Genomic DNA, 26442 nt, shown 5'->3' on the forward strand with positions numbered 1-26442 from the left:
TATGGGGACATAATAGGGAGCTCATCATGTTTTTGAACTGCAGATGTGTGGGAGGCGAGGATTCCCACACTAAGGGGCTTCACCAGCTGTAGCATCAACAGTGAAGTTATTAAATTGGTGTCGAGGTGACAGTGCCGATAAGCCAATTCAGTTGAGTGGCATAGGGAAGCTTCCCAGAGATGTTTTATTCTAAGTAGTTATGATTTGACGGGAAAGAAGTGCACAGTCCAGGATTCTGGGGCTTGGCAGCGTGGCCCTGTGTGGTTGAGGCACTTTTGTTCACTTCCTCAATTCCCTCTCCCACTCAGCTCACTTCAGTCGGATTTCTTTTCTCCTGAGACAGGGTCTTGCTAAGTTGCCTAGGATGGTCTCAAACTTGCTATCTACCTGCCTCAGTTTCCCAGGTTGCTGGGATTATAGGCATGTGTTACCATGCCAGCTCACAGTCTGGTTTCTGTCCCATGTGTGAAACGTTAGTCATCCCTAGCATTAAGGTTTAGAAATCCCCTGGTCCTTGGTGTTCACTTACAATGCCCCCCCCCTTCTCCTCTGTCCTGCTGTACTTGCACTGTTGAATTTTTTTTTAAGTTTTCCTCCCCACCCTTCCTTCTCTAGTCCCTTTCCCCACCACTTAAATGCTGTGTGCTCTCTCCTTGCTGTGGCTTTAGCTACCACTTTTTAATTGAGGTCTTATCTTCTAACCCAACCTACCTAGGTCCCTTCTCAGAACTCTGCCAGAAACAGCCCCTGCAAGGCGTCATGTAGGCTCAGACACAAGAGCTCCTCTTGCTCCCATATACACTTCTAGTTTTGTCTACCCAGATGTCCAAGCAAGAAAGTTTAGAGCCTCCAAATAAGGCTGTCTTCAGTAAGTGCCTGAGTTCAGGGCATGGCCATCCATTCTGCCAGTGCCTCTCCTTGTTCCTTACGTGGTTCATCACAAGCATGTGTCTGGTCCTCCCCTCTCTAATGTGTTCTCCCTGCTGCCAAAGAAATTCCAAGTCTGGTTCATCATTCTGCCTAAAAACCCTTTAGGGCTCCTATTAATGGAGTCCAACTTTGAGCTAGAGTCTCTCCTTACTCTGCCCACATCTCTGTACCATTCCATCCTTTTCCCTGATGACAAGCTATTATTTTACCTCCAAGCATGTATCTGAGCTAGCCTAGAATACTTCCTCCCCTCATGCAGTTCTCCACAATTTGGTTCACAAGTGACTTCCGGAAGTCTTTTTTGTATTCCTCTGAGTAAAAACTGACACCTCCATTCTTTTGGACTTCCTAAGTGACCTGAACTATTTGCAGGTCTGCTCCACATGACAATAAAAGCCCCTTGAAGGGAGAAACTGTGTCCAGTCGGTGTATGGCTGCGGTCAGGCACAAAACACACTCAATTGGCCGTCTTCAAGGTGCATTCTTTTGTTATGTGACTATGGGGGTTGAACCCAGGGACACTCTACCACTGAGCTACACCCCCAACGCTTTTTAAAAATTTTTATTTTGGGATATGATCTCTATATTGCTCAGGCTGACCTTGCCCTTGCAACCCTCCTGCCTCAGCCTCCTGAGGAGCTGGCATTACAAGTGTGAACCACTGAGCCCAGGAGGACATGTTCTTAAACTCCTGGGCCATCTGGTAAAATAGTAGCCTGCTGCGGGGTGCACAGCTTGCTTTTCCTTTAGGTTATTAGCGCCAATAAGCTCCAGGCCAAGTAGGGCTGAATGAGCACTTTTGACTAGAGTGGGGCCAAATCACAGAAAGAAAAAGAGGGTCAGGATTTGAGTGCCCAGAGGTCTTGAGTGCAAATTAACCAGCAAAGAGAGGCAGACCGAGAGGGCTCACGGAGATCCAAGGGAGGCCAGGGTCGGAGGAAAGCAGGCTCTGCTCGCTCATCCCAGTGCCATCCTTTCCTATTCTGCTGGTGTCTTGCTCTGTGATTTTATTTTTTCCAAAAAAAAACAAAACAGGCACACAAATGATAATATTTTATTATAGAAAAAGCATCCCAAATATAGGATTTCGTAAACACTGGTAGGTGAACAAGTGCAACTTGAGAAGTAAATACAAAGTAAAGAGGCAAAACCTACAAGCATTTTGCCATTAGGAGAAAGTGTGATTCTCCCCAGAGGTGATCCCTTCCAGAAGACAAACGTGGCTCCATCTCCCATGAAAGCATCAGATTTGCTTCAAGCTCACTCTGCCCATTTTAAGTTTCAAAGTGATGGCAAGAAGTGGCATTGAATGCGTTACTTACAAATACTTGATTTTCAAGGACTCCACATCACACTTTATGACAGTTTGAGTTAAAGCCGGTGCTCTGAATATTTGTTTTGATGACAGACACTTTGTTACACTATTTGAAAATAGATCTCTCTGCCCCTGGGCCTACTCCACAGTATTTTCAGACCTGAATTCATTAGATATCATGCTGTCCTCTTGAGATTTAATTTTAAATAATTCTAGCCACTGGATACTGCGCAATAAATCCAGCTACTTGTCTTCCTTACCCTTTTTGCTGTCACTCCTTCAACACTTTTCTTCTACTCTGGAGAAACCACGAACTCCTCTAACACATTTTAACATCAGCTCTTGGCTCCCTCTCCAGATCCTCAGTGGCTCTGCTTTCTCACCAGCTACACAAGGTATGATGCAGACAGGAACCCAGGAGTCTAAACTCAGACCCAGGTTCACCTTGGCTTGCTGAGATGCTCTGAAACTGTGGGTCAAACCATTTTGCTTATGAAAATCTTTCTGTGTAAACAGCCTGGCTTACTTATTTAGGCACTTAGAAAAGACACCAAACCCAACTTCCACCTTTTCTATTAGGGAGAAACACCTCTGGCCTGATGGCCAGTAACTGACTCAAGGGGATGATGGCAACCCAGCCTTTGTTCTCAAGAGGACTGAGAAGTCCTGCTGTCGCAGAATGTCCCAACCCTGAGACAGGCACAACTAAGGGGAGCCACCAAATGACAATGATGCTGCCATCTAAGTTGGGGTTGAGAAAGATGCAGGAAAAAAACTCCCCCTTCACCAGCAGGGATCTGTGGTTCCAGTTTTTCCCTTAGTGACCACCACCTGGTGACACTAACAGATTAATCCTCACAGATTTCCACTTCCTCAAACCCCACTGGTTGGGGCCAAATGCACGTTAACCTGCAATTCTGGGAGTGGAGCGATCTGCCTCTCAAAAGCTTGAGGGAATGAACAACACAGAACAAAGTACCAAGTACATGTTGTACTCTGATCACCTTTTTCACCTAAGCATGAACTAATTAGGTGTTAGCTGGGGTGTGTTTACACTCAGATAACAATACATGAGCTGTAACAGGAGAAGTTACATCACAAATACACAAATGTCAGAAAATTGATATCTGCTTTGAAATGGCATGTAAGTCTGCTGGGAAGCACCCTTCAACACTTCCCTGAGCTGCTCAGCTGCTAGTGGATGTGAATGTGGTGCCAGTAAGGTGACTTCAAATATGAGCCAATTAGTTTCACAGAAACACTAATTTCTGGCTACAAAGAACCCTAACCTTTCCCTTATCCCTGACCATTCGTCTTACAAAAATAGACACCAATGGTTATCAGAGCTCCAGGTGAGGGACAGCTCAGTTTAACCCCTCACTACTGCTTTTTCCAAGTGAGAAACAGCACTCATTCCCCCATGAAGCTGGTTGCCTCAGAACATTCTTGTTCTTCAATCCTGGAGACAGGGGAGCTCAACACCCGACTTGGTGTGTGGAGGACTGTGACTTGGGTAGTCAAATGGAATCGAGGAGCCTGCTCTATAGAGCTGCATGGGAATGGAATTTAAGAAAACGAGTCATGTTCTTACCTTAAACAACTTGAAGGTACCTGCCTGTGCAAAATAAGTGATGGGAAAACGCCCAGGGCGGAAAATGGAAAGTCAACTTCTAACAGAAAATGGAAGATAATTCCCAAACACTTCCAGCTGGTGCTGGACTCTTGAATTCAGGCCTGCTTTTACTAGCCACAGAGGTGCCAGAGGCAGGTGGGGGCTGGGGAGAGCAATCTGCATTGTCAACCACCATAGAGCTGAGAAATCCAACAAAGCAGCCAGGCCTGACTTGCCTTCCACTGGGAACATTAGTATCGTTTTCTTACCCAGTGTGTGAGCAACTAATGGGCTATTTCAGAAACTGAACTTTACTGATACACCAAAATTCCATGGTACAAGAACAAATTTGGAAAATCCCGCACGTGAGTTTTCCCACCCCGCTTTATCACAAATGCCTTCTCTATGGAGCTCTTATAAATCTTTCTATTATGACACTAAGCACTGCCAGGAGAAGAGGCACACGCCTATAATCCCAGTGACCTGGGAGGCTGAGGCAGGAGGACTCCAAATTCATGGCCAGCTTCGGCAATTCAGCGAGACCTTGTCTCAAAGTAAAACTTAAAAAGAAAGGACTAGAGATACAGCTTAGTGGTGGAGGGCCTCTGGGTTCAGTCCCCAGTATCTCTCTCTCTCTCTCTCACACACACACACAAGATACCAAGCACTTAAGAGAAATTTCTGGCCTCATCTTGAAGGCCTTTAAACCATAGCTCAGGTTCCCCTGGCACACCCACAGCAAAGGGCTGCCCTAGGGCACCAAGACCTGTGACTTCACACAGAATCCGCTCCAGGATAATCTGACTGGTCTGATTTGGAGAGGAGCTTCTACTTGTTTTTGAGTTTCATTCCAAATGAATTATCCATTTATCTAGGTTCATAAATGCTGAAGCTAAAAAGGTTTCTTATACCTTTGTCATTATTATTCTTTCTGCCAAAGAACCTGTCTTGTGTGGCTTTGGATTGTTCATTGCATTAGTACGACACAAAAATTAACTTTAGCTCTTAAGAATTTCTTTTAGACATTCTGAGTGAGCCTAGCTTTCCTAGTTGCAATCTGGGTATAGAGGGCCCCAGGAATGGCATTTCATTAACCTCTAGTGAGCATCTCACGAGTGCCCATGTTTACAAGATAAGAGATTGTCTCATTTTAGGTTTGGTCCCTTTGCTGCTAAGCAATTTACCTAATATAAAAACAAAACAAAAACCACAGAGCACAAAGGACGAGGACTTCTTTGCTTAATATGAGGCAACAGGTCTTGTCTTCCTTTCCTGCTTTTGCAGTTGTGCAAAAACTCAGTGAACAGCACCAGACCAAAATTTTTCAAGTTACCAGGGCTGCTGCAAAACTGGTAGCCTAATTACCAAAGCGTGCTTCTTCATTCCTTGCCAGAAGCACAGACTTACTGCAGAGGACATGTTAATTATGGGGGAAAGGAAATAATGGGGGAGAAGCATGTCTCCTACTCAGAATGAGACAGATGACGGGGAGGACAGGGAGGCCTAGCTGAGGACATTCCAGGCAGAGAAGAGCTCTGGTGAGGGGTGGGCTCACAGCAGACCCTAATCTTGAAAGTCATTAGAAGCCATCTGAGAAAGTGGGGCATTTAGCCGGTCAAGTTCATCCACTTGGGGTGGGTGGTGCATTAATATCTCCTGGTCCTCCAAGACATCCTCCCCAGCAGCTACCAGATTAGTGAGAGATTTGCTTCGAACACACTGGAAATCCACATGACGACTCTTTCCTTCTTCCTTTTCCCAGGACATCTGTATAAAGGGGCGCTGCACATAATTATAGATAACTTCAGACCGACCACCAGGTCTTCTCTTAATTTTTTCTTTACAGGTAGGGTACCCTGAAACAGAGAAAAAAGTCCTTATCATTGATTCTGGCAAATTATGTGTAGCTTGTGTCCATATTTCCTCCTTCCTCCCAAATCCAGACAGCAAGAAAAACTACATGGGAAGTGACCAGTCCCTGTGCCTCATGCCCTTCTTGCTCTTTGGTTAGTAGGACTTGTCCCTAGAAAGGGACTAATTTAAGAGAAGTAACTAGAATTCTACCTCTTCTAATGAAAGGGGAAGAGAACCTCTTATTAATTCCAGGAGACTTTAATTGCTGGCAACAATACCACAGAAGAAAAACCCTGCTAGGGCCTGGGTACTTATGTCCTCTTATTCTGTTGCTTAGAGTGCAGAATACATGAGGACCGGCAAAGGAGACGCAGACTGTTTAGCCTAATGGACAAACAGGAATGCTGCTTAAAATACCCAAAAGGCTTTCACATGGAAATGGAAAAAGTCCAAGCAACTTCAGAGGCCACAACTGCAGGCAGGCAGGAAAGGGAGGCAGCCATCTCTTAAGATGCCTGGAAGAATGTTCTCATGCTTTGATGGGCTGCTCTGGGAAACAGGGTGTTCTTATCCTTTTCCTAGGGTCTCCCAAGAGACATGGAAAACGCAATGGAAAAGAGTTTAATAGATAAATCTCAAAATTTCTTCCAATTTTAAATTCCAAAATCAGATACAACGAAGGCTTGATGGGTTCTGAGGGCAAAATTGAGGCAGGAAAAGCAGCCAAGCATGTAAGTCAAAGATCCATGACAGGGAGACCAGGATGGCTTCAGCATACTACAAGAAGCAGTGTCTGAGACCTTTCCAAGAGGGACAAGGATAGAGCCACTGCTCCAGATCATTTAAAGTAGTTCTGTCAATATATCCAGACATTCTTCAGAGGTATGGAATAGTCATAAATTCTGAATGCCCAAACTGTATTTTTCAGAAGGACCCTTCCAGTTCCCACAAACATCTTCACCAAGACTACTAATGAGCAGGGCGCGGTGGCACACACCTGTAATCCCAGAAGCTCAAGAGGCTGAGGCAGGAGGATTGAGAGTTCAAAGCCAGCCTCAGCAAAATCCAGGCACTAAGCAACTCAGTGAGACCCTGTCTCTAAATAAAATGCAAAATAGGGCTGGGATGTGGCTCAGTAGTCAAGTGCCCCCCCCCAGTTCAATCCCTGGTACCCAACCCCCGCAAAAAAATACTGCTGAACAATCCTCTCCCTGGGGAGCCCACAGTCCTGCTGTAGTCCCCACCATTGTCCTTTGCCCCTACTGATCTTCAGACCTATTCCTATAGCTGTTTTAAAGCATCTTCAATGGAGAAAAAGTAGAAAGGAAACATAAGGACAAACAAAATCCCAAACAGGAGACCTTCATACTGAAGTACAAATGCCGCTTTCATGTGTGCCTCCCCCAGATCCAATCTACTCCCTAAGTAACAACCCCAATGCTAACTGAGATTTTTCTTACCTTCAATCCCAATGCGAATGTTTTTCAGGCCCCGTTCCTTCAACACTGTCTTAGCAACATCTCGATTCTCAATATATTTGAAGAATCTGTAGAGCTTGGAGCTATAAAGAACTGAAACAAAACAACAAAACCCCTGGGGTTAGTCATGGAAATGAAGCCCTCTATAAGAAGAAGTAGATGAGTTAACAAACTATGAACTGTGCACTTGACCACTGATACCAAAAGAAACCAGATAGGTCAAAGGTTAAACAACACATGAATCATAAGAAAAACTTTTTTATATTCTCAGGGTAGGGAAGGTCTTTCTGAGTGACTCCTAGAAGCCATAAAAGGAAACAATATAGCATGTCGGCATAAGCAAAATCACCATTAACAAAGCTCAAATGATATCCAAATGGGGAAAATATTTGTAATTCATATCACAACCAACTTCCTTAATACACAGCTGCCATATATAGAGTATTCACAAACCACTAAGTGAAAGAATAAATCCAATCATGTAACAAGTGAAGGACTGGAAGTTGTTAAACAGAAAAGGAAATTAGAATTGACTTAAAAATTAAAAAGCCTCACTCATGAAATAAGAAATGCAAATTAAAACTCATGCTGATTACGAGATGCCTTTTTTAAAAAAACCTATTAAGAAAGTGGCAAAGATAAAAGTTTTAAAAGTAGTATTTTGGTGAGGGTGTGGGAAACCAATCTATCATGTTTTGTAAGTGTAAATTGGCATCCCCTATTTTATGAGGGATAATTTGGCAATATCAGGATTATAAAAGCACAAGCTTTTGAATTTCCATTTCTGGAAATATTCTATGGTGAAATGAATATATGAAAAGACTATTTAGAAGGATAATCACTGCACATAATTCATCATTTATAGCCTAGACAATCACGGTACATTCACGTAATGGCATATAATGCAACCATAAAGAATGTGAAGCTTTTTATGTTAGACATGGTAGAAAACAGTGTGTAAGAAAGGGGGTTAAGAAATAAAGGAGGAAAACAAGTATATAATTGTTTATGTGTACTAAATATACTTGGACAGATATAAAAGAAATAAGAAGAAAACTAGGTAGATGAGGCAGAATGGAATATGACTTTTAAAGGTAGATCTTTTTATACCTAAGTTTTAAATTATTACCAATTCAAAAGGACTTAAAAATGTCATGATCAGCAGTGGTGAGGAGCCAAGCAACTCAGTGAGACCCTGTCTCTAAATAAAATAGTGCTGGGGATGTGGCTCAGTGGTCAAGTGCCCCTGAGTTCAATCCCTGGTACCCCTCACCCAAAAAGATAAAAAATAAGTGAAAGAACAATGACACTACTATGCAATCTGTGGCCTCAGATCTGACACAGTACCAGACAGCAAGAACAGGAGTGAGAAGAATGACATTCACTGTATTCCCAACACCGAGCTCAGACCTGCAGCACTAGAGGTTCACTGTGCAGGTGAGCGTGCGCACCACTGGCTCGACCATGACAGCTACCCTGGCTCTGGGATCGAGCTGCTCTGAACAGTATTTTTCTTGCTGAAATCATTTACACCCTGCAGGGGCTCCTACTTTGGGAATATTCTTCCCCCATTGGTGGGGGGTGGTCCTCATCCCAGTCCACAGAATCTTCATCAGTCAGAACAACAATGTGGCACTCCCGCTCCCCTTTCTTGGCACAGCCCACCATGATGGGCAGAATCAATTCTTCGAGGTAGTGATCAAACTGCTTGTGAGCACCATCATTAGACAGTTCATGCAGCAAAGCACCTGGGGAGAGAAAACACAGCTGAACATGCTTTCTGTCTAAATGCACTTATACCTGGAATGAAAAAGACTACTCGGTTGCAGCTGTTATCACTGATCAGGTTCAGAGAAGTCTTATATTTTAAAGCAAAGAGACTGTTTCCTACTCCAAGATGATAATTAAGCTGACTTTGTTAGATGTGCTTCATAGTCTGCCATGCTTTGATTTGCTCATGTTTAATAATCCCTGAGCATCCTGAACAACTAAGATTTTGCTGGACTCACAGTGTCACCAGGAACATTAATTTTACAAGAAATGGAACCCATTCTGTTGGGATGATTCTTTGTAGTACCCCTTTTGAAGATGCTCTGGACCCTGATTTCATGGAGTTGGAGTACCAGAGTAGAGTGATAATCTGATATTTGGTGACACTGAAAGACTTACTCTATGTGTGTATTAGACTCAGTAGAAAAACCACAAGTTTAAAGCCCTTCATGCAAACGGCAGAGAAATATATTATGTATTATTATTAAGTTCAAAGAATAATTCTTTAAATAATTCAGGAAGCCTAGGTAATAAGAGCAATATGAATTCTAATCATAGATTTAATGATTAGAACTTTGAACAAGCAGATTTTTCAGTTTCATCATTTGTTAAAATTTAGTTAGCACCCATCTTTTAGAGTTGTTTTAAGATTTTTTTTTAAAGTTTTTTGTAGTTAAATGTCTTCATTTTATATACTTATGTGATGCTAAGGATCGAACCCAGTGCCTCACACATGCTAGGCAAGTGCTGTACCACTGAGCTACAGCCCCAGCCCTGTTTTAAGATTCTGCAAGTCTATATCTACAAAGCATTAAGCCAACGGTAGGTTAAGAATGACTAAAATAATGTTAAGAAGAATGCAGCCAATTTTTGCTGTTTGACCTTATTAGTGAGCCTTTCCTCATAGACAGTCATTTTCTTTGTTACTGGAGATGATCATGCTATGTAAAATAAGCTAGTCCTCCAAAACCCAAAGGCCAAATGTTCTCTCAGATATGTGAATGCTAACTCACATTGGGGGGGTGGTGCGCACAGAAGTTCATTGGATTAGCAAAGGGGAATGAAGGGAGGCAGGGGATAGGGATAGGAAAGATAGTAGAATGACTTGGATGTAACTTTCCTGTGTGCCTGTATGATTACATGACCAATGAAATTGTACATTGTGGGGCTGGGATTGTGGCTCAGCAGTAGAGCGCTCACCTAGCACATGTGAGGTCCTGGATTCGATCCTCAGCACCACATAAAAATAAATAAAGATATTAAAAAATATATTAAAAAAAGAAATTGTACAGTATGTACAACTGGAAGAATAAGAAGTTTCATGTATAACTAATCAGAATAGATAAATAAGCAAACAAAGAAAAGAGTTGACACCAAAGTCCTTCCCAAGAGGGAAGCAATTAGCTTTGTGACTCGCAGTCAAGCTAGACTTAAACCCACTGTGTGAGTGGTTTGATTTTCTTTGTTTACTCTACTTCCTCAAAATACTTCAAAGCAGAAGGGAACAAGTTAGTAGGACACTGTGCCTCTACAGATGATCTCAACCTACAATGGAAACTCCTTTGCCCTAGAGTTCAGCTGCTCAATACAACTGGCAGGTGTTCCTGTACTTACTCAGATCTTGACATCGAATAGTGTTGAAGTCAAAGTTAATACAGAGATAATCGCATGTATCTCTAAGGTCTGGAATAGAGATGCCATCAGGACAATTGATGATACCAGTTTTATAATAATCCTGTAAATACATTAGAAAGAAGAAATATGGCAAAGAACAACATGAAGATGACTTCTGCAATTCTATTCATTCATTCATTCATGCATTACATTTGCTAAAGTAACGGGTTCTTGGAATTATCATCAAGCTGGTTGATTCATTAAATGATAGAGTGGCTCCTGGCTATCCTGATTATGTTTAACTGAGCTCAGATAATTAAGATGGACAAGAATAGAAAATAAGAAAAGGCAACAACTGGGAAACAAACCATAAAGTCAAGAACATGGTTGATGGAACTCTCTTTTCTTTTCCTGTAGCAGTGAGGATTTAACCCAGGGCCTTTTAGATGCTGGACTAGTACTCTTATCACTGAGCTACATCCTTGGCCCTTTTTACAATTTTTTTTTTATTTAAGACAGGGTCTCCCTAGGTTGCCCAGGCTGGCCTCACACTCCTGCCCTCTTGTTTCAGCCTCCTGAATAATTAATGGAATTCTTAGGGGCACATGTATTTCCCGGGGGAGAAGATATTTATAAAAAAAAAACCAAAGTTACCACATACCAGCACTGTGCGAAATACAGTTGCACTGATTCCTTCAGCAATCTCATATTCTCCCTTCTCATTGGGCCGAGTGAAGTTGTATTCTCTTCCTGGTCCAAACATCCTGCAAGACACCCAGGCAATGTTACCTTCTCCAGCAGGACTCTTTCTCTTCAGATGAGACTTCTTCCTTATTTACCTCATTTTGTAAGACTACTGCTTTTCCCACAGTGTAAGTTAAAAACACAGCCCTGGGTCCCAAGACTCATGTCTTAGGAAACTCCCTTCAGACAGGAAGAGAGCAATTGCTTCAAAAATGGGTATGTAAGATAGAATGAAGCACCAAATCCTGAAGGTTCATCTATAGTGAGCTTCTTTAGCAACAAGTGCAATAAAATATCAACCACAAACATGGCCCTTAGAAAATCTCTGAAGCGTGTGATGGTTGCCTTTCATATCCTCCCCAGTGCCTAAGAACCTGTCTATATGTTTTGAAAGCTCAGAAAGACAGCTTCTCCACTCCCCACCTTCCCTCTTCCTTTGCCCTCCTCTATCAGCATTAACCTATCCAGCATGCACTCCTCAATATTTCTAGGTTTTGCTTTCGACATGGAGTCTGCTGTTAGCAGGCATGTTAGCAGGTGCAGCTATGTTAAATTAGTGCTTTCCCTTTCCTGGTACATCTTAAGAGTGGAGCTCTGGAAAAAGCGCCCTTACAACCCAAGGAGCTGCTCTCTGATGGAACTCCGAGGTGAAGTATAAAAGGAGGCCAGGTATGAGGTTCAGCAGCAGTTTGGCATATTTCAGAGGCAGGCCTGCTCCCGGCATCTCAGAAATTATGGGGGTATGGGGGGAAGGCTAGCTTTTTTTACCCATCTTCCCCAGCCTGCCTGCCTTCTCTCAGGTCCCTCCAGCCATGGACCCCTGGCTTCTCCTGCTGTATGCCTGTTTCTAAGGGGGAATGGAAGGCAGCACAAAGGGCTGGACAGGCAGGCTCCAGCTTCAGCCAGCCTGATTTGATTTCCCAGTGGGGATTTGCTGCCATTTCCTTCCTTAGCCTGTGGCAAGAGCTACAGTGAACTAACTGTTCACAACTGTTCTAATCTGAATTGGCTGCTTTTTCAAAGATCTGAAAATGATTCCATGTTACACCCTTTCCAAATCACAGCACCATGAATAAGAAATCTATCTTGATAAATGTCATTTCCAAAGAACGCTGATATTTGCCTGGCACATTCTGGCTGAAGTCTAGCTGAGAGAACTTTGAATCAAAATAGTGAACAACATGCTGCGACTATGATCCCTGCCTCTGTCCTCGGCGGGACTGAAGTGCAGTGTTGTTCACCTCATGCTGCGGGCATGGATCTGCTTTAGTTCATTCTTATTCTCGCAGTTCATTCCCTATGACAAGGGACTTGCATCTGTAGGCTGGCTGGAGAGGTACAAGTATGTGCGCAGCCAAGGACAGAGAGCCCTAAGACAGAACAAAACTGGGTAACTCACAGAATTCCTGACCCTAGCTACTCAGCTGAATGGACCACCTAAGTACAGAGCCAAACTCTCCTGTCCATGGGGAAACCAAGCCATCCCCAGATTCAAAGAACCAAGAATCTGTTACCCAGAAAATGCTTGCCTTCTTTCTCTTGATAACTACTTTCAGAGGCAATATATCTAAAACAGTCAGCCTGCACTGAGGAATACTTTTGTGAGGGAGAGGACAATAGTGGTGATACTAAACTGAGAACAGGAAGTCAAATCTGATTAACATGTGGCCAAGTTGGAGAAGTTTTAATTTCATCTTAATTCAAAATACAGAGATAGATTTGGTTTTGTTTAAAATAGTAGTTCACTGTGAATTTTTATGTTCAAATATACACATCTGAATAACTGGATTCCATTTGGCATAAGAATTCAGCATATGAGTAAAATCCATTCTGATTCCTAATGAGCTCAAATTAGTTCCAAGTATTGAGTGAGGCTTTATCTTTAAACAAAATAAAATCTACTTCTGAGTAGATAAAAATCACCCAAAGTCAAATCTACATATACTACCACAGTCTTTCATTCTTATGCAAATTTGTTCTTCCTTAATATGACTATGGCTAGCCAAAAAGATGATCTCCCACCTCCATGGCCAGGTTCCAAGAGTACTTCCTTCATTCCCTACAGCTCTGAAGAGCCAAGGCAGGAGATGGTGCAAGGAGGACTTGACAAAGTCTGAATGCAGCAGCACAGGGAGCGGAACATGGAGACTAAAGACAGCGATCACGGAAGAACAAAATGACTAGGTATAAAGACTCCATTTCAAAAAACTGTGAATAGTAATGAAGGCCTAGAACATGACAGCACAGCATATGTAACAACAACAAAACTGTCCATAAATAGGAAGTCAAATTTTTTCAATAAAATAGCTTTGTTCTTTTGTCAATGTATTTTTTCTTAGGGGGAAAAAGACAGCTTAGGTTTCAATTTAACAAACGTCTTTGACCTATGTAAACTCAGAGAACTTAACTTTATGTTGAGTTTACATGGAATGGGTTTACAGGAAATGAGGTAAATCAGGTTATTTTCTGTGGTTCCTATTAGATTTTACTCCCTTTTGTGAAGCTTCCCTGCTGCTAGATATGTGTGTGTGTGTGTGTGTGTGTGTGTGTGTGTGTGTGTTTTGGCAGTATTGGGAACGGAACTCAGGGGGCCTTGTTCGCGCTCAGACTGAGCATGAGCTCCATCCTCAGTCTTCCTGAACTGGTTTTGTAAATGAACTATATCACCTCTTTCATATCACCAACACACAAACTTTGTACCAGCTTGCCCTCCTTTTTCACAAAGGTAAGAATGTACAAAATTAAGAATGCAATGCTTTTTAGTTTCACATTGGATGCAAGATAAATAGCATGTATTTCTATTTGTAGAGAAGAGTGAATCTGGAAGGAAATGATCATCAGTTACCTTCCCAACATGGTATCCGGATGAGCAGTGAAAATTTGTGGATTCACAACAAAACGTGTGCCATCTACAAGAAGGGTCACTTTCTCTGGTGCCTGGGAATGAGGGTTACTGCCAAAGCCCATACTGCTGTTTCCAAATCTTTCTGGAGCAATAAAGGGTTCATGGTTCCGTTTATTCCCACTTTGGAAGCAAGAGCCTTTAATGTCTTCGGGAAGCGGCATTATGTGAGGAAAAGGAAGATTTGCTGGCTGAGAGGCATAATCAAGTGAAAGGTCTAAAAGATCATACAAACAAACCAAATAATTTGAGAACAAAAGCCTTGGGAGAAAAATAAAGCCTGTCTTCTTTAAAATAACAACAGTTAAATAAACAAAACCCCAAATTCTTAGGTGATCACAGGCAAAAGCTCGACTAGAGTGTTAAAAACAAAACTAGAGACCAAATTGAATATCTCCTTGAACTTATTTTTCCATATACTGGTGGGGTGGGGATTGGCAGGGAATGAAAGCAGAAATACTCACATTGAAAAGTAGAATGATTTAAAAAATGTGAACCATGTCTATGTTAAAAAAGCAAACAGTAGAGAAGAATTTATGAGGAGACACAGCTGTCCCCTGCCAGCCCCTTCTCAGGGCAATCACTCTTCTGTTTTCACTTCTATCGCAAAATAATACTCTTACATTTCCCATGTTTTATTTAGGAAACCCTTACTGCTGTGTGTTAAAACAATTAATTTTCACACTCTTCATTTTTTTTATTTTTAATTTTATTTTCTAGTTGGGAATGGTGGTGCACACCTGTAATCCCAACTACTCAGGAGGCTGAAGCAGGAGGATCACAAGCTCAAAGGCCAGGGATGGCAACTTGGCAAGACCATGTCTCAAAATAAAATTTAAAAAGGGCAGGGGGTATTGCTCAGTGGTAGAGTGCTTTTTAGCACGCAGGAAGCCCTGGGTTCAATCCTTAGTATGCCCCGCCCCGCTCCCCCTCCCCCCCGCCAAAAAAAATCATTTTCCAGAAAGGATGATTTTCTAATATATCACTTTTCCTAGAAATTCATAGAAAAATATATTTCACTATATACAGGAGATTCCTAACATCATCTATACCATTTATTAAATAAGTAGGTCTTACTCTCAATGGAACAGTTCCAGGGCAAATAGCACTAGAATTCATTCATGGAACTTTGTTTTCATCCTAATATCATAAAAAGCCATTTAAAAAGTTATTTAATTTTTCTAAACCTGGTCTATCTGTAAAATGAGGACAATAATATTCATTCTATTTGATTATGAACTGGAAGTATGAGAATACTTAAAAACGTACAATACCACATGATACACAACAGGCTTAAAAATAAATATATGAAATATGGATTATATAGAAGAGAATCAGAAGTATATACAGACACATTATCAAGACAATTTTTTTAAATAGGCACTCTCCTTGTGTATTTTTTTCTAACATAAAAGAAATATTTTTAAAAGAAAAATTTCAAATACACAGAAGCACAGACTTAAAAAAACACATATATCCAATCACCTACATTTGACAAGCTTAGTTTTTAATATTTTCCTACCTTTTTACAAACTTTTTTTTGAAAACAAGAAATAAAATGTTTCAGATACAAGTGAATTGTCTCACTTCCACCCTCTCATATATTGTAAACATATATTCAATTATTCATGAACCTGATTACTGCCCATGACCTCTCTGATTTCTTGCACTTATAACCAAATATATTTTTAACTACTTGTTTGAAGACAAAGAGAAATCAATATATAGACCAAAAACCTATTTAAAGTTCCATCCTACAGCTTCAACAATCTTCAATATGGCCCCATGTTTGCACACCAAGAGCTAAGGAGCCACATGATGAATAGGCTACCTCATAGGAAGAACACTTGGGTCACCAAGACAGATTTTCACACTTGAAGTGCTGTTCTTAAAAATGAAATACGGAGTGGGGCTGGGATTGTGGCTCAGCAGTAGAGCGCTCACCTAGCACAGGCAGGACCCGGGTTCGATCCTCAGCACCACATAAAAAAAAAATAAAGGCATTGTGTTGTGTTCATTTACACCTAAAAAATAAATATTAAAAAAAAAAATGAAATACGGAGGGGATGGGGTTGTGGCTCAGTGGTAGGATTTGTGTATGTGTGTGTGTGTGTGTGTGTGTGTGCGTGTATGTTGGCAGTACTGGGAACGTGTGTGAAGCACTGGGTTTGATTCTCAGCGCCGCATATACCTAAATAAAATAAAGGTCCACTAACAACTAAAAAATATTAAAAATTGAAAAAAAAAAAAAAGAAATAGATACCTGAATTGCTAATTCAGTTCTTTAGAATGCATGATTTCACAACAATGAAGCAATTAAATTGTGTTGATTCCTGAACCCAAGGAAGAAGCCTCAACTTCTGCCCTACTTAAATGGGAGGGTAGGAAAAGACTCCTTACACAAATTCCCCTAATGGCCTTCTGCAGGGTGCAGTCACACACTGTTCTGTCAGCTGACACATGTAGCAGAATCTGGTCAGAAAGAGAATCAAATCCCAGTTCCCTGCCTCCTAGCAGTGTGAACCTGGGAAAGTTAGCTAAGCTTTCTAAGGCTGTTTTCTCATTTGCAAAACAAGGATAATAATTGTAAAGATTAATCTAGAAAAAGTGTGGGCAAACTTTCTATAAAGTACAGAAGTATTCTGGGTTGTGCAGAGCAAAGTCTCTGCCACTGAAGCAGGATGTGATGTAAACAAATGGACTTGAGGCTGTGTATCAAAATTTTATTTACAAAAACAAGCAGCAGCCAGATTTAACCAGTTTGCGACCCCTGATCTAAAGAATGTACTGTATGTACAATTCCTAGTACAGTGTGTGCTCCATAAATGGCAGTTGCTATTATTGTTAATTTTATTGCAATTTTAAAAAGTATGCTTAAGTGGCTGGGGTTTTGGTTCAGTAGTAGAGCACTCGCCTATCATGTGTAAGGCACTGGGTTTGATCCTCAGCACCACATAAAGATAAATAAAGATATTGTGTCCATCTACAACTGAAAATGTATTTTTGAAAAAGTTTGCTTAAAAAGTACAGCTAGTAAATGTGTGAATATCTTTTTGTTATAAGTGATAAAAAAAAGATGCATCTTGGGCATGGAATTGTTAAACCACCTTTGAATAATATATATCAGAACTTGATCATTAGGATGGCAACAGAGGGAAGGAAGAAAGCTTAAAGGAAGAGACACCTGCAGATGTGTTCCCACTACTATCTGACGATAGTCACTGACACACGAGCGTCCTTTTGCTGTACTACAGGAACACATTAAGTAGTTCAATGAAAACAAACCTTCTTGCTAATATTTTAACAGTAGAGAATTGATAATAAATTATCTTAGAAATATTATACCTAAGGTGCTCTGTTGCCTTGTCTCATTTTATACTGAGCATTAAGGGAATGCAGCATTTTAATCATAATTCTACTAATACTTTTACACAGAAACCTGTTGCCATTTTTGTCTTTTATAAAATTTTTGTTGCCAAGAAAGTCAAGATTAGATTTTTTTTTCTAAATCAAATTTGTGTAGTATATCCTTGGTTATCAAAATGCTCATATACTTTTGAAATTTTGAATTGGTAAATATTTACAATGTGTGAAAAAGCACAATATACACCATGATCTCAATCATATAAAATGAGATGTTTCATACACACACACACACACACACACACACACATACACACACAAGCAGGACCTAGGAGGACACCTCTAACTGGACTCTTGTGATTGTGAATGATTTTGCTTGGATTCTTGTGCTATTCTACTTCCTATAATGCACATATTACTTTTTAAAAAATTAAGATTATTTTAAAAATGTGTTAAAAAAATAAAAGTAAAGAACCTAACAGGTTATCAAGAGCTTTCACATCATTAACATTAATCCACCAGACTTATGAGGAAGGAGGCATATTAATATCCTTGTGTTCTAGATTAAGAAAGCAGGAACCATAGAGATTAATTCTCTCATCCATGGTCATAGCTAATGCACTGCTGAGCTAGAATTTCAATCTGTCTTCTGACTCCAAATTTGCGGCTGTTTGACTTACACCATTATCTTCAAGTTAGATGTGCTAGACTAATTAAATAAGTGGACATTTTCTGTGACAGCATGATAGAATTATAATAGGCAAGCTAAGTCGATTAAGTGGAGAACATTTATATAAGGATATTCAGGCCTTCTTGGCAGAATAAGATGCTCAAGGGTCAGAAAACTCCCCCATCCCACAAATTAAGCCAAGAACTAATCACTGTACCTTCATTCCTGGGACCTAGGGGATAAGTAAGATTGTGAAGACCAGGTGAAGCCAGGCTATTTGTTTCTTTTTCCTGAGCTGCATCTGAGGTTTCATCCACTAGGCAGCTGGCCTCTGGCCGCAACAACCTGTCGCCGTCACTACCACGATGAACATTCATTCTCAGACCCTGTATCCTCAACTGTCTGCTTAATCAGAGAGGAATCCTAGAAGACAAGAATAAGCATGATTTAGAACTCACAAAACAGGCTTCCAAGGTGTGAAAGCCAAACTAAAGGATAGACAGCTCCAATTCTTGTTCTTAGGAGACAGGGGCATCTAAACAATGTTTGTGATTTTATGTTACAAGGAATCAAACTGATTTAAATGATTTGCTGTTTTTTACCAAATCACTAAAAGCAATGATAAACTTGTTAACAGGGGATAATTTTAAGCTTTATCCATAAATGCACATCGAATCAACTAATTTTGGTATACACATGATCAATTCTGCATATTAAATAGTACAATAGTAATTTGGTATTGCTTATACCACAAACACAAAGGGTGGAGGGATTGTTTAAAGAAAAATTGTTTAAAGAAAACCTGTTTTAAAAAAATGACACATATACTCTTGTGACAAGGAAAATTACAATTACAAACCATAACAAGGAAATTAACAATCACAACCATAATGAGGTAGAAAAGCTGGAATGAAAACTCACCGGAGCTAAACAAGCAAGCAAACAAACAAAAAGTGAATTTTGATTTGCAGTACTCAAATTCTCCTTTTCATTATGCTCAACCCAAATGCCATCTCAAAATCACTGGCTATAAAGCTAACCATGCCACTTCTCCCCCTGCAGCCTACAATTCCAATGAACAACACATACTGAGTGACGGTCATGTGCAAGACCCTCACTAATCAGGTGGAGAAAGGAGCACAGGAGCCACACCTGGGCGTCAGGCCTCTGCTGGTTAACTGCACCCTGCAACACTTCCATGTGCCGTGGCTGCCCAACTACTGAACATATCCCTGCAGTTCACTCTACTCAGCACTTTCACACCTGATACGACACTATTTCCACTTGATTTTCTGGTGGGAGAATCATTTAAAAATATCGAGCAATTCGTATGCTCATGGATCACATACTTAATATTTCAGGAAGGAGGAAGCCCACCAAGGACAGTATCATGTTTTAATACTCTGAATTTCCAGACAGACCAAGCATGTAGAAGGTGCCAATAAACACCTGTAATTTAAATTAAATTTTGAATCCCTTCATAATCTGTATTAAAATAATTTGAGCATAAAGTTGATCAGTTAAGTTCCTGTTTTAACTTGGATGAAATATAAATGACCACCTTGAATAGATGAATCAATGTATGTGCCTGAAAAATAAGTCATTTTAAAGAAGAGTTATTTTCATTTGAGGTATTCTTCATTCTCAGACAATGGCTCTTTTATAGCAAATTGAAGGAATAAAGTAAATGCACTGATAAAAAAAAAACATCAATATGCGGCTACAGCTTTTTCAGAATTATTCTTTAAAAAAAAAAAAGCACACATTTACATTACAAAAATGGTGGCCACTTAAAATTGATTGCTAAAGTCAAATAGAATCATCAATGCCCTCAAGTTTGACTTGGAAGATGTCAAAATCAGGTCTAGAGAACACTGTAAAAAAGCAGGGCTGGGGAGATAGCTCAGTGGTGAAGCGCTTCTCTAGCATAAGTGAGGCCCTGGGTTCCATCGCCAGCACTGCAAAAGAAAAAGGGAGGAAGAGGAAGCCCATGAACTTTTAAAGAACAGTGCCAACACAAAGTGGGTCTGCTGCTTGACACTTAAGCAGCTTTGAACCTATGGCTGCTGCCCCTCCAATCTTCATTAGCTCTTCAAGAACCAAGTTCAACTTTCTCTTTGTTGCTCTCCAAAAGATCTCTTGAACCACTCCAATAAGCTTTAGCTAAGCCTATTTATTGAGGACTTGCATGAACCAGACTATATAAATTACTTCACGAGGGGTTGGGCTGCGGCTCAGTGGTAGTGCACTTGCCTGGCATGTGTAAGGCACTGGGTTCAATTCTCAGCACCACGTATAAATAAATAAAGGCCTTTCAACAACTAAATAAAATATTTAAAAAATGAACCAAACAATTTGAAAATAAGATCATCTCAAAGATTAAATTACTTCATATAATCTTACAATGTAAGGAAAATAATAGGTTTTGTGTTGTGTTTTTTGGATTGAATCCAGGAGCACTTTACCACTAAGCTACATCCCTAGCCCTTTTTATTCTTTATTTTGAGATAGGGCCTCACGAAGTTGCTGAGGCTGGCCTCAAACCTGCAATCCTCCTGCCTCAGCTTCCCAGGTCACTGGAATTATAGGCATGTGCCACTGCATCTGGCTGTAGAAAAAATAATTTTGTCATAATGGAATACAGTGAAAACATTTCTTTACTAATTTATAGTATCAGGGCTCAGAACTCAGTTTAATCTGTATATAGCCAGTCAATAAACAGCTGTAATTTAGCAGAGAAAGTATATCCAATAAAGGAAAAGAAAGTAAACTTCTAGGCATGTAAAAGCCATTTGCATTGAATTTTCATTATAAATAATACTTAAATATATTCCCTTCTAAGAAAATTCAGCCCTAATAAGATAAAATAACTCTTTGATCATCATTCCCAAATCCAGTTAATTCTCTAAATAAATGTCACTACTTACTTGGTAGGAATCCTTTCAGGCTTCATAAGAATGCATTTTACTACACAGATATAGTTATTAAAAAAAAACCAACCACAAACCATATAGTACTATTCTGCATCATTCTCATTCTGAGAAACACATTAGAAAATGGAGATCTAGCTCCTACCTTTTTAACTGCTATGTAATATTCTATGATTCTACTTTACTATGAACATTTAAATTGTTTCTAACTACTACAAACAATGCTTCAATGAACAAGATCAGATCATACCATAAACTCCAAGAGAAGGTCTAGTTTGCAAAGTTTTCCCAAATGGATATGGTCTCAGCACTCCTTTTTTCAAGAAACCCATCAGGATTAATGTTTAATTGCACATCTTTTAAGAAATCACCTGGCTGGTGTGGTGGTGCACACCTGTAATTCCAGCGGCTGAAGAGGCTGAGGCAAGAGGATCACAAATTCAAAAATCAGCCTCACAATTTAGTGAGGCTTTAAGCAACTTAGTGAGACCCTGTCTCAAAATAAAAATAGAAAAGGCTGGGGATGTAGCCTGGTTAAGTACCACTGCATTCAATCCCTGGTACAAAAAAAAAAAAAAAAAAATCACCTATTCCAGCATTTCCAAAAATTCCTTATAATCTCTAACTCCTCTATAATCCCAGAATAACAGAACAAAAAAATCCCTTGACGTATGAGACCTAAGACGTAAATTGATTGACAAATGAATTCTTCAATACACACCTGAGTGGCCAGTTTAAACATAACAGCAAGGATGTATACCCCCTGCAGGTGGATGTTTTAGTCAGACTTTTTTTTTTTTTATAGTGTAAAAATAGTTTCCAGATCCACATTGTGTACAAGAACTGCCTTAGCAATTTGTTTTAGCCAAGCAGAGTGGCACACACTTGTAATCCCACTACTTTGAAGGCTGAGGCAGGAAGATGGCAAAATCAAAGCCAGCTTGGATAACTTAGTGAGACCCTGTTTCAAAGTAAAAAAAAAAATAAAAAGGGCTAGAAATATAGCTCAGTGGTAGAACATCTGGGTTCAATCCCAAGTACTGCAAAAATAACAAAAACCCCCAAACCCCCTTTTTTACTGGCAGTGCCAGTAATCGAACCCAGGATTTCATGCAAGCACTATGCCACTGAGCTACATACCAGCATCTGCCCCAAAAATAGAAAAAAAATAAAATTATATTCTTAAAATTATTTTATTTTAAGAGGCTGTAGATCAATGGCAGAGCGCTTGCCTAGCATGTGTGGGGTACTGGGTTTGATTCTCAGGACTGCATATAAATAAATAGATAAGTAAATAAATATAAAGATCCTCAACAACAAAAAAGAAAAAAAAATTCTTATTAGAAAATCACTTATAGCTAGTGTAGTTGATAAAGGAAGTCTTCGTAAAAGAGATAAAAATCTGATCTAGGGTTCTGAAATATGAGTAATATTTTCTCCCCAACTTTTAATCTTGAAACTTTTCAAATCTATTGGAAAATTATACCCTTACTCATATTAACCAGTGATCACCCTGACTCATTAATGCCCTGCTCACACTATTTATATATGTACTTTCCAAATAACTTGAAAATTACAAACACAAATGCACTTCATCCTCCATAGTTCAGCATGCTCTGCAAAACTCAGAAGTACTATTTTCACACTTAAGAAAATGAACAATTCCATGTTATCAATATATAACCCATAATCAGGTCTAGCCAACTGGCTTCATACTTCATTTAAAGGCTTTTGGGGGAGGTATTTGAGCACTAGGTATCCTACTACTGGGGTGGTATTACCTCTAGGCCATGTAAGTAATAAAGTAGGGATTTTCTTATTAAAAACACACAACTTACACTAATATTTGTAACTTAAACCCATTATTATAGCTCTTCTTTATACTAGTGCACCTTTTCTTTCACAATTAAAGATCTTGGTCCAGGAGCTGTGCTGGGGCTCAGCAGTAGAGCATTCACCTAGCACATTCGAGGCCCTGGGTTCGATCCTCAGCACCATATAAAAATAAATAAATAAAATAAAGGTATTGTGTCCAGCTAAAAAAATAAATATTAAAAAAACTTGGTCTATAAACTAGTTTCAGAATAATAATGTCAACATTAACCCTATCAACAAACTAAGTAGGTTTAACGGTTTTGTAGGATACCGTCTTTTTGTCCTTAAAGAATATCCCGCTAAGGATGTACAGGCAATGTGCTGTGTACCAAAGTTATTTTATTTTTTTCTATGTATGTTCTATAACTTAGGTTCATTGTTTCTCTTTATAGCATATTTTTATTAGTTTTCAAATTTATTTTTTAATATATAAAACATTTACATGCTTTTGAAAACTAATGAAATAAAAAAAGTTATCAAAAAGAACAAGCTGGGCATAGTGGTACATGCCTGTAATTCCCCAGCAGCTTGGGAGGCTGAGGCAGGAGGATCACAAATTCAAAGCCAGCCTCAGCAACTTAGCAAGGCCCTAAGCAACTCACCAAGACTCTGTCTCTTAAATAAAATATTAAAAAGGGCTGGGGATGTGGCTGGGTGATTGAGTACCCCTGGGTTCTACCCCACCTCCTCCAAAACAGAACAACCAAAATTTAGTCACATTAGAAAAGGAATGCTCAGGAGACTCTCTCCTTCCCATTTCCCTCCAGTCTGTTCCCACTTATTCCCTAAGATAACCAGCTATCTTAGTATACTTGTATTGCTATAACAAATACCTAATGCTGGGTAATTTATAGAGAACAGAAATTTATTTTCTCAGTTTTGGAGTCTGAGAAGTTCAAGATCAAGGCATGATTGGGTATCTGTGAGGGCCTGTCCCTCAAAGATGGTGCCATCTATGTGTTCTCATATGATGGAAAAAACAGAAAAGCTACCTAGTTTCCTTTGATTTTATTTTATAAGGTTCAAGAGTACAGCCCTTATTGCTTAATCGCCTCCCAAAGGCCCACCTCCTAACACCACCACCCTAAGATTGAAATTCCAATGCATGAATTTTGGAGAGACACATAATCAAATCACAGCATTGGATTATTCCTTTCTCCTTATCCTTCATGGTTCTATTTGCTGTAATAAGCAAATATGTGTATATGTTTTTGTTTTATTTGGTAGTACTGGGGACTGAACATGGGTGCTCTACCACTGAGCTACATCCCCAGTACTTTATTATTTTTCTTAAAATGTTCCTATTAGTGCATATAGCCACGCACAGCAGTGAGGTTCATTTTGACATATTCACATATACATGGAATATAATTTGTTCCATTCCAGTTTCCAGACCTCCTCCTTCCTTCCCCTCCCCCATCTCCCCTACTCCACCTCACTGGCCTCCCCACCCCCATCTGTTCTTTTTCTAAACTGGTACCATATTATAGGTACACAGGTGGCCCCCAGTTCTTTTTATTTTTTATATTTGAGATAGAGTCTCACTAAGTTACTGAGTGTCTTGTTAAGTTACCAGGCTGGCCTAAAACTTGTAATCCTCCTGCCTCAGCCTCTTGAGATGTTGAGATTATACATGTGTATCAACGTACTACCACATCCAGAAACAATACAATAACTCTTGAAAAAATCAAACTACATTAATAATTTTAATGTTCTCTTTTCTTGTTTTAGTATTTCAATTGTCTACCAATTTTATTTATTTATTTAATTTTTTTTTTGCAGTGCGGGGGTTGCTGGGGATTGAACCTAAGGCCTTGTGTACACTAGGCAAGAGTTCTACTACTAACATACGCTACCAGCTGAGAAATTTATTTAGATCACAATTCTGAAGGTTCAAGAATGATGCTGGTATCCGCTCAGCTGTGGTGAAGACTTATGGCAGACGGAAGGAGCAAGTACAAGAGGGAGAGATCACACTGGAAGTCAATGTCCCTTCTGAGGGCATGCCCCCAACAACCTAAGGACCTCCCACAGTCCCCACTTCTTAAAGATGCCACTTTCATCTCCACACCGAGAACCAAGTTTCCAACATGCAAACCTCTGGGAGCCACATTTCAACCATATTTGAACCACAGCACATCTATATAATGCAACTTCCATAAAAGTACAAAAAAAAAAAAACAGTATAGATGAGCTCTAGGGAGCAGAACTCCTGGAGGTTTTTAGAGGGTAGCACACCCAGGGAAGCAAGGCCCCTCCTCAACTCTGCCCCATACCTCTGTATCCTTTGAAATATCCTTGCCTGAGTTCTGTGAACCACTCTAGGAAATTAATCAAACCCAAGGAGGGGGTTGCTGGAACCCTGACAGGTAGCTAGTTGGTCAGAAGCACAGGTAGAACCACAGGTGGGCTGTAATTAGCCTCTTCCAAGGGAAAGTGCTAGAGACTGAGCCCTCCACCTAAAGGCCAGATACTATGTCCAGACAGACTACATTAGAACTGAACTGAATGAGAGGGTACCTAGTGGGGTCCTCCACTGAAGAAGTGCTTGTTGGTGTGTGGGGACAACACACACATATTTTGGTCACAGAAGTGTAGACTGTGTCTTGGTGTGTAGAGAACAGGAAGAACACTTAGGGATTTTTCTGTCTGTAGTTCTACATGGGGAAATGGAAAAAAACTAAATTATGTAAAGCTCAATTGTTGAATTTCTATGCAACTATTAAAAATGTTTTAGAACATTCTTATAAAACACTGGGACTTGTGTTTCTTGTTATGACTTACAAGTTTCTATCAGACTATCTGCTAAGAACAATCACAAAATCTAGGCAAACGGGCTGGGGTTGTGGCTCAGCAGTAGTGTTCGCCTAGTGTTAGACCAACGACACAAAGAAAAGACCACCAACTCCAACTGAAATCAAATTAAAGCAAGCTTATAATTCCGACTGGCCAGGCTGCCTCTCCCTGCGGGAACAGCACAGCTTTATAGCCCAGAAAGTTACACAAAGCGGGGTTTGAGAACTTACAGATAACAAAACTCTGACAAGCACAATACAAAGGCAGGTTCATATTTGTGCTGGTCCCGACATCAGAATTTATGAAGGTCATTAGAGTCTCAGAGAGGGTCGTTATCTGGCCAGGGAAGGCCAAGATTTATGAGGCACCACTAAAGTTTCAGAGAAGGATGCTATCTGGTCAGGGAAAGCCGGGCATGGGTGAGTTCAAGGCACGGGCAGGCATTCCAACCAAGTTTAGAAATTGCAGTAATTTATAGTAAAGCTGAAATTAGCTTGTCATGCCTTTGTTGCGATATGGCCCCCAATCTTTTTTTTTTTTTAATATTTATTTATTTTTAGTTTTTCAGCGGACACAACATCTTTGTATG

At 40.1% G+C, this 26442-nt stretch overlaps 1 protein-coding gene across 9 annotated transcripts in view; it reads right to left on the reverse strand.

Moving 5' to 3' along the window:
- Positions 1-1964: 1964 nt before the first annotated feature.
- The window catches only part of Kctd20 (potassium channel tetramerization domain containing 20), a 34113-nt gene continuing 9635 nt past the window's right edge, over positions 1965-26442 (reverse strand). For 5 of the 9 annotated variants that reach the window (XM_021721953.3, XM_021721952.3, XM_005318759.5 and 2 more), the window contains exons 2-8: positions 18470-18675; positions 14163-14436; positions 11235-11337; positions 10574-10694; positions 8740-8937; positions 7172-7282; positions 1965-5713 (exon numbers count right to left, since the gene is read on the reverse strand). In XM_021721953.3, the coding sequence (XP_021577628.1) occupies positions 5421-5713; positions 7172-7282; positions 8740-8937; positions 10574-10694; positions 11235-11337; positions 14163-14436; positions 18470-18629 (1260 nt within the window). In that variant the 5' untranslated portion in view covers positions 18630-18675 and the 3' untranslated portion in view covers positions 1965-5420. Of the gene's footprint in view, positions 5714-7171; positions 7283-8739; positions 8938-10573; positions 10695-11234; positions 11338-14162; positions 14437-18469; positions 18676-26442 lie in introns of those variants that run through there. The other 4 variants (XM_078020110.1, XM_013355784.4, XM_078020111.1 and 1 more) reach the window with 4 other exon arrangements.

This window comes from Ictidomys tridecemlineatus, chromosome 8 (genome assembly GCF_052094955.1).
Source record: "Ictidomys tridecemlineatus isolate mIctTri1 chromosome 8, mIctTri1.hap1, whole genome shotgun sequence".
In the NCBI taxonomy this organism is placed as follows: domain Eukaryota; kingdom Metazoa; phylum Chordata; class Mammalia; order Rodentia; family Sciuridae; genus Ictidomys; species Ictidomys tridecemlineatus.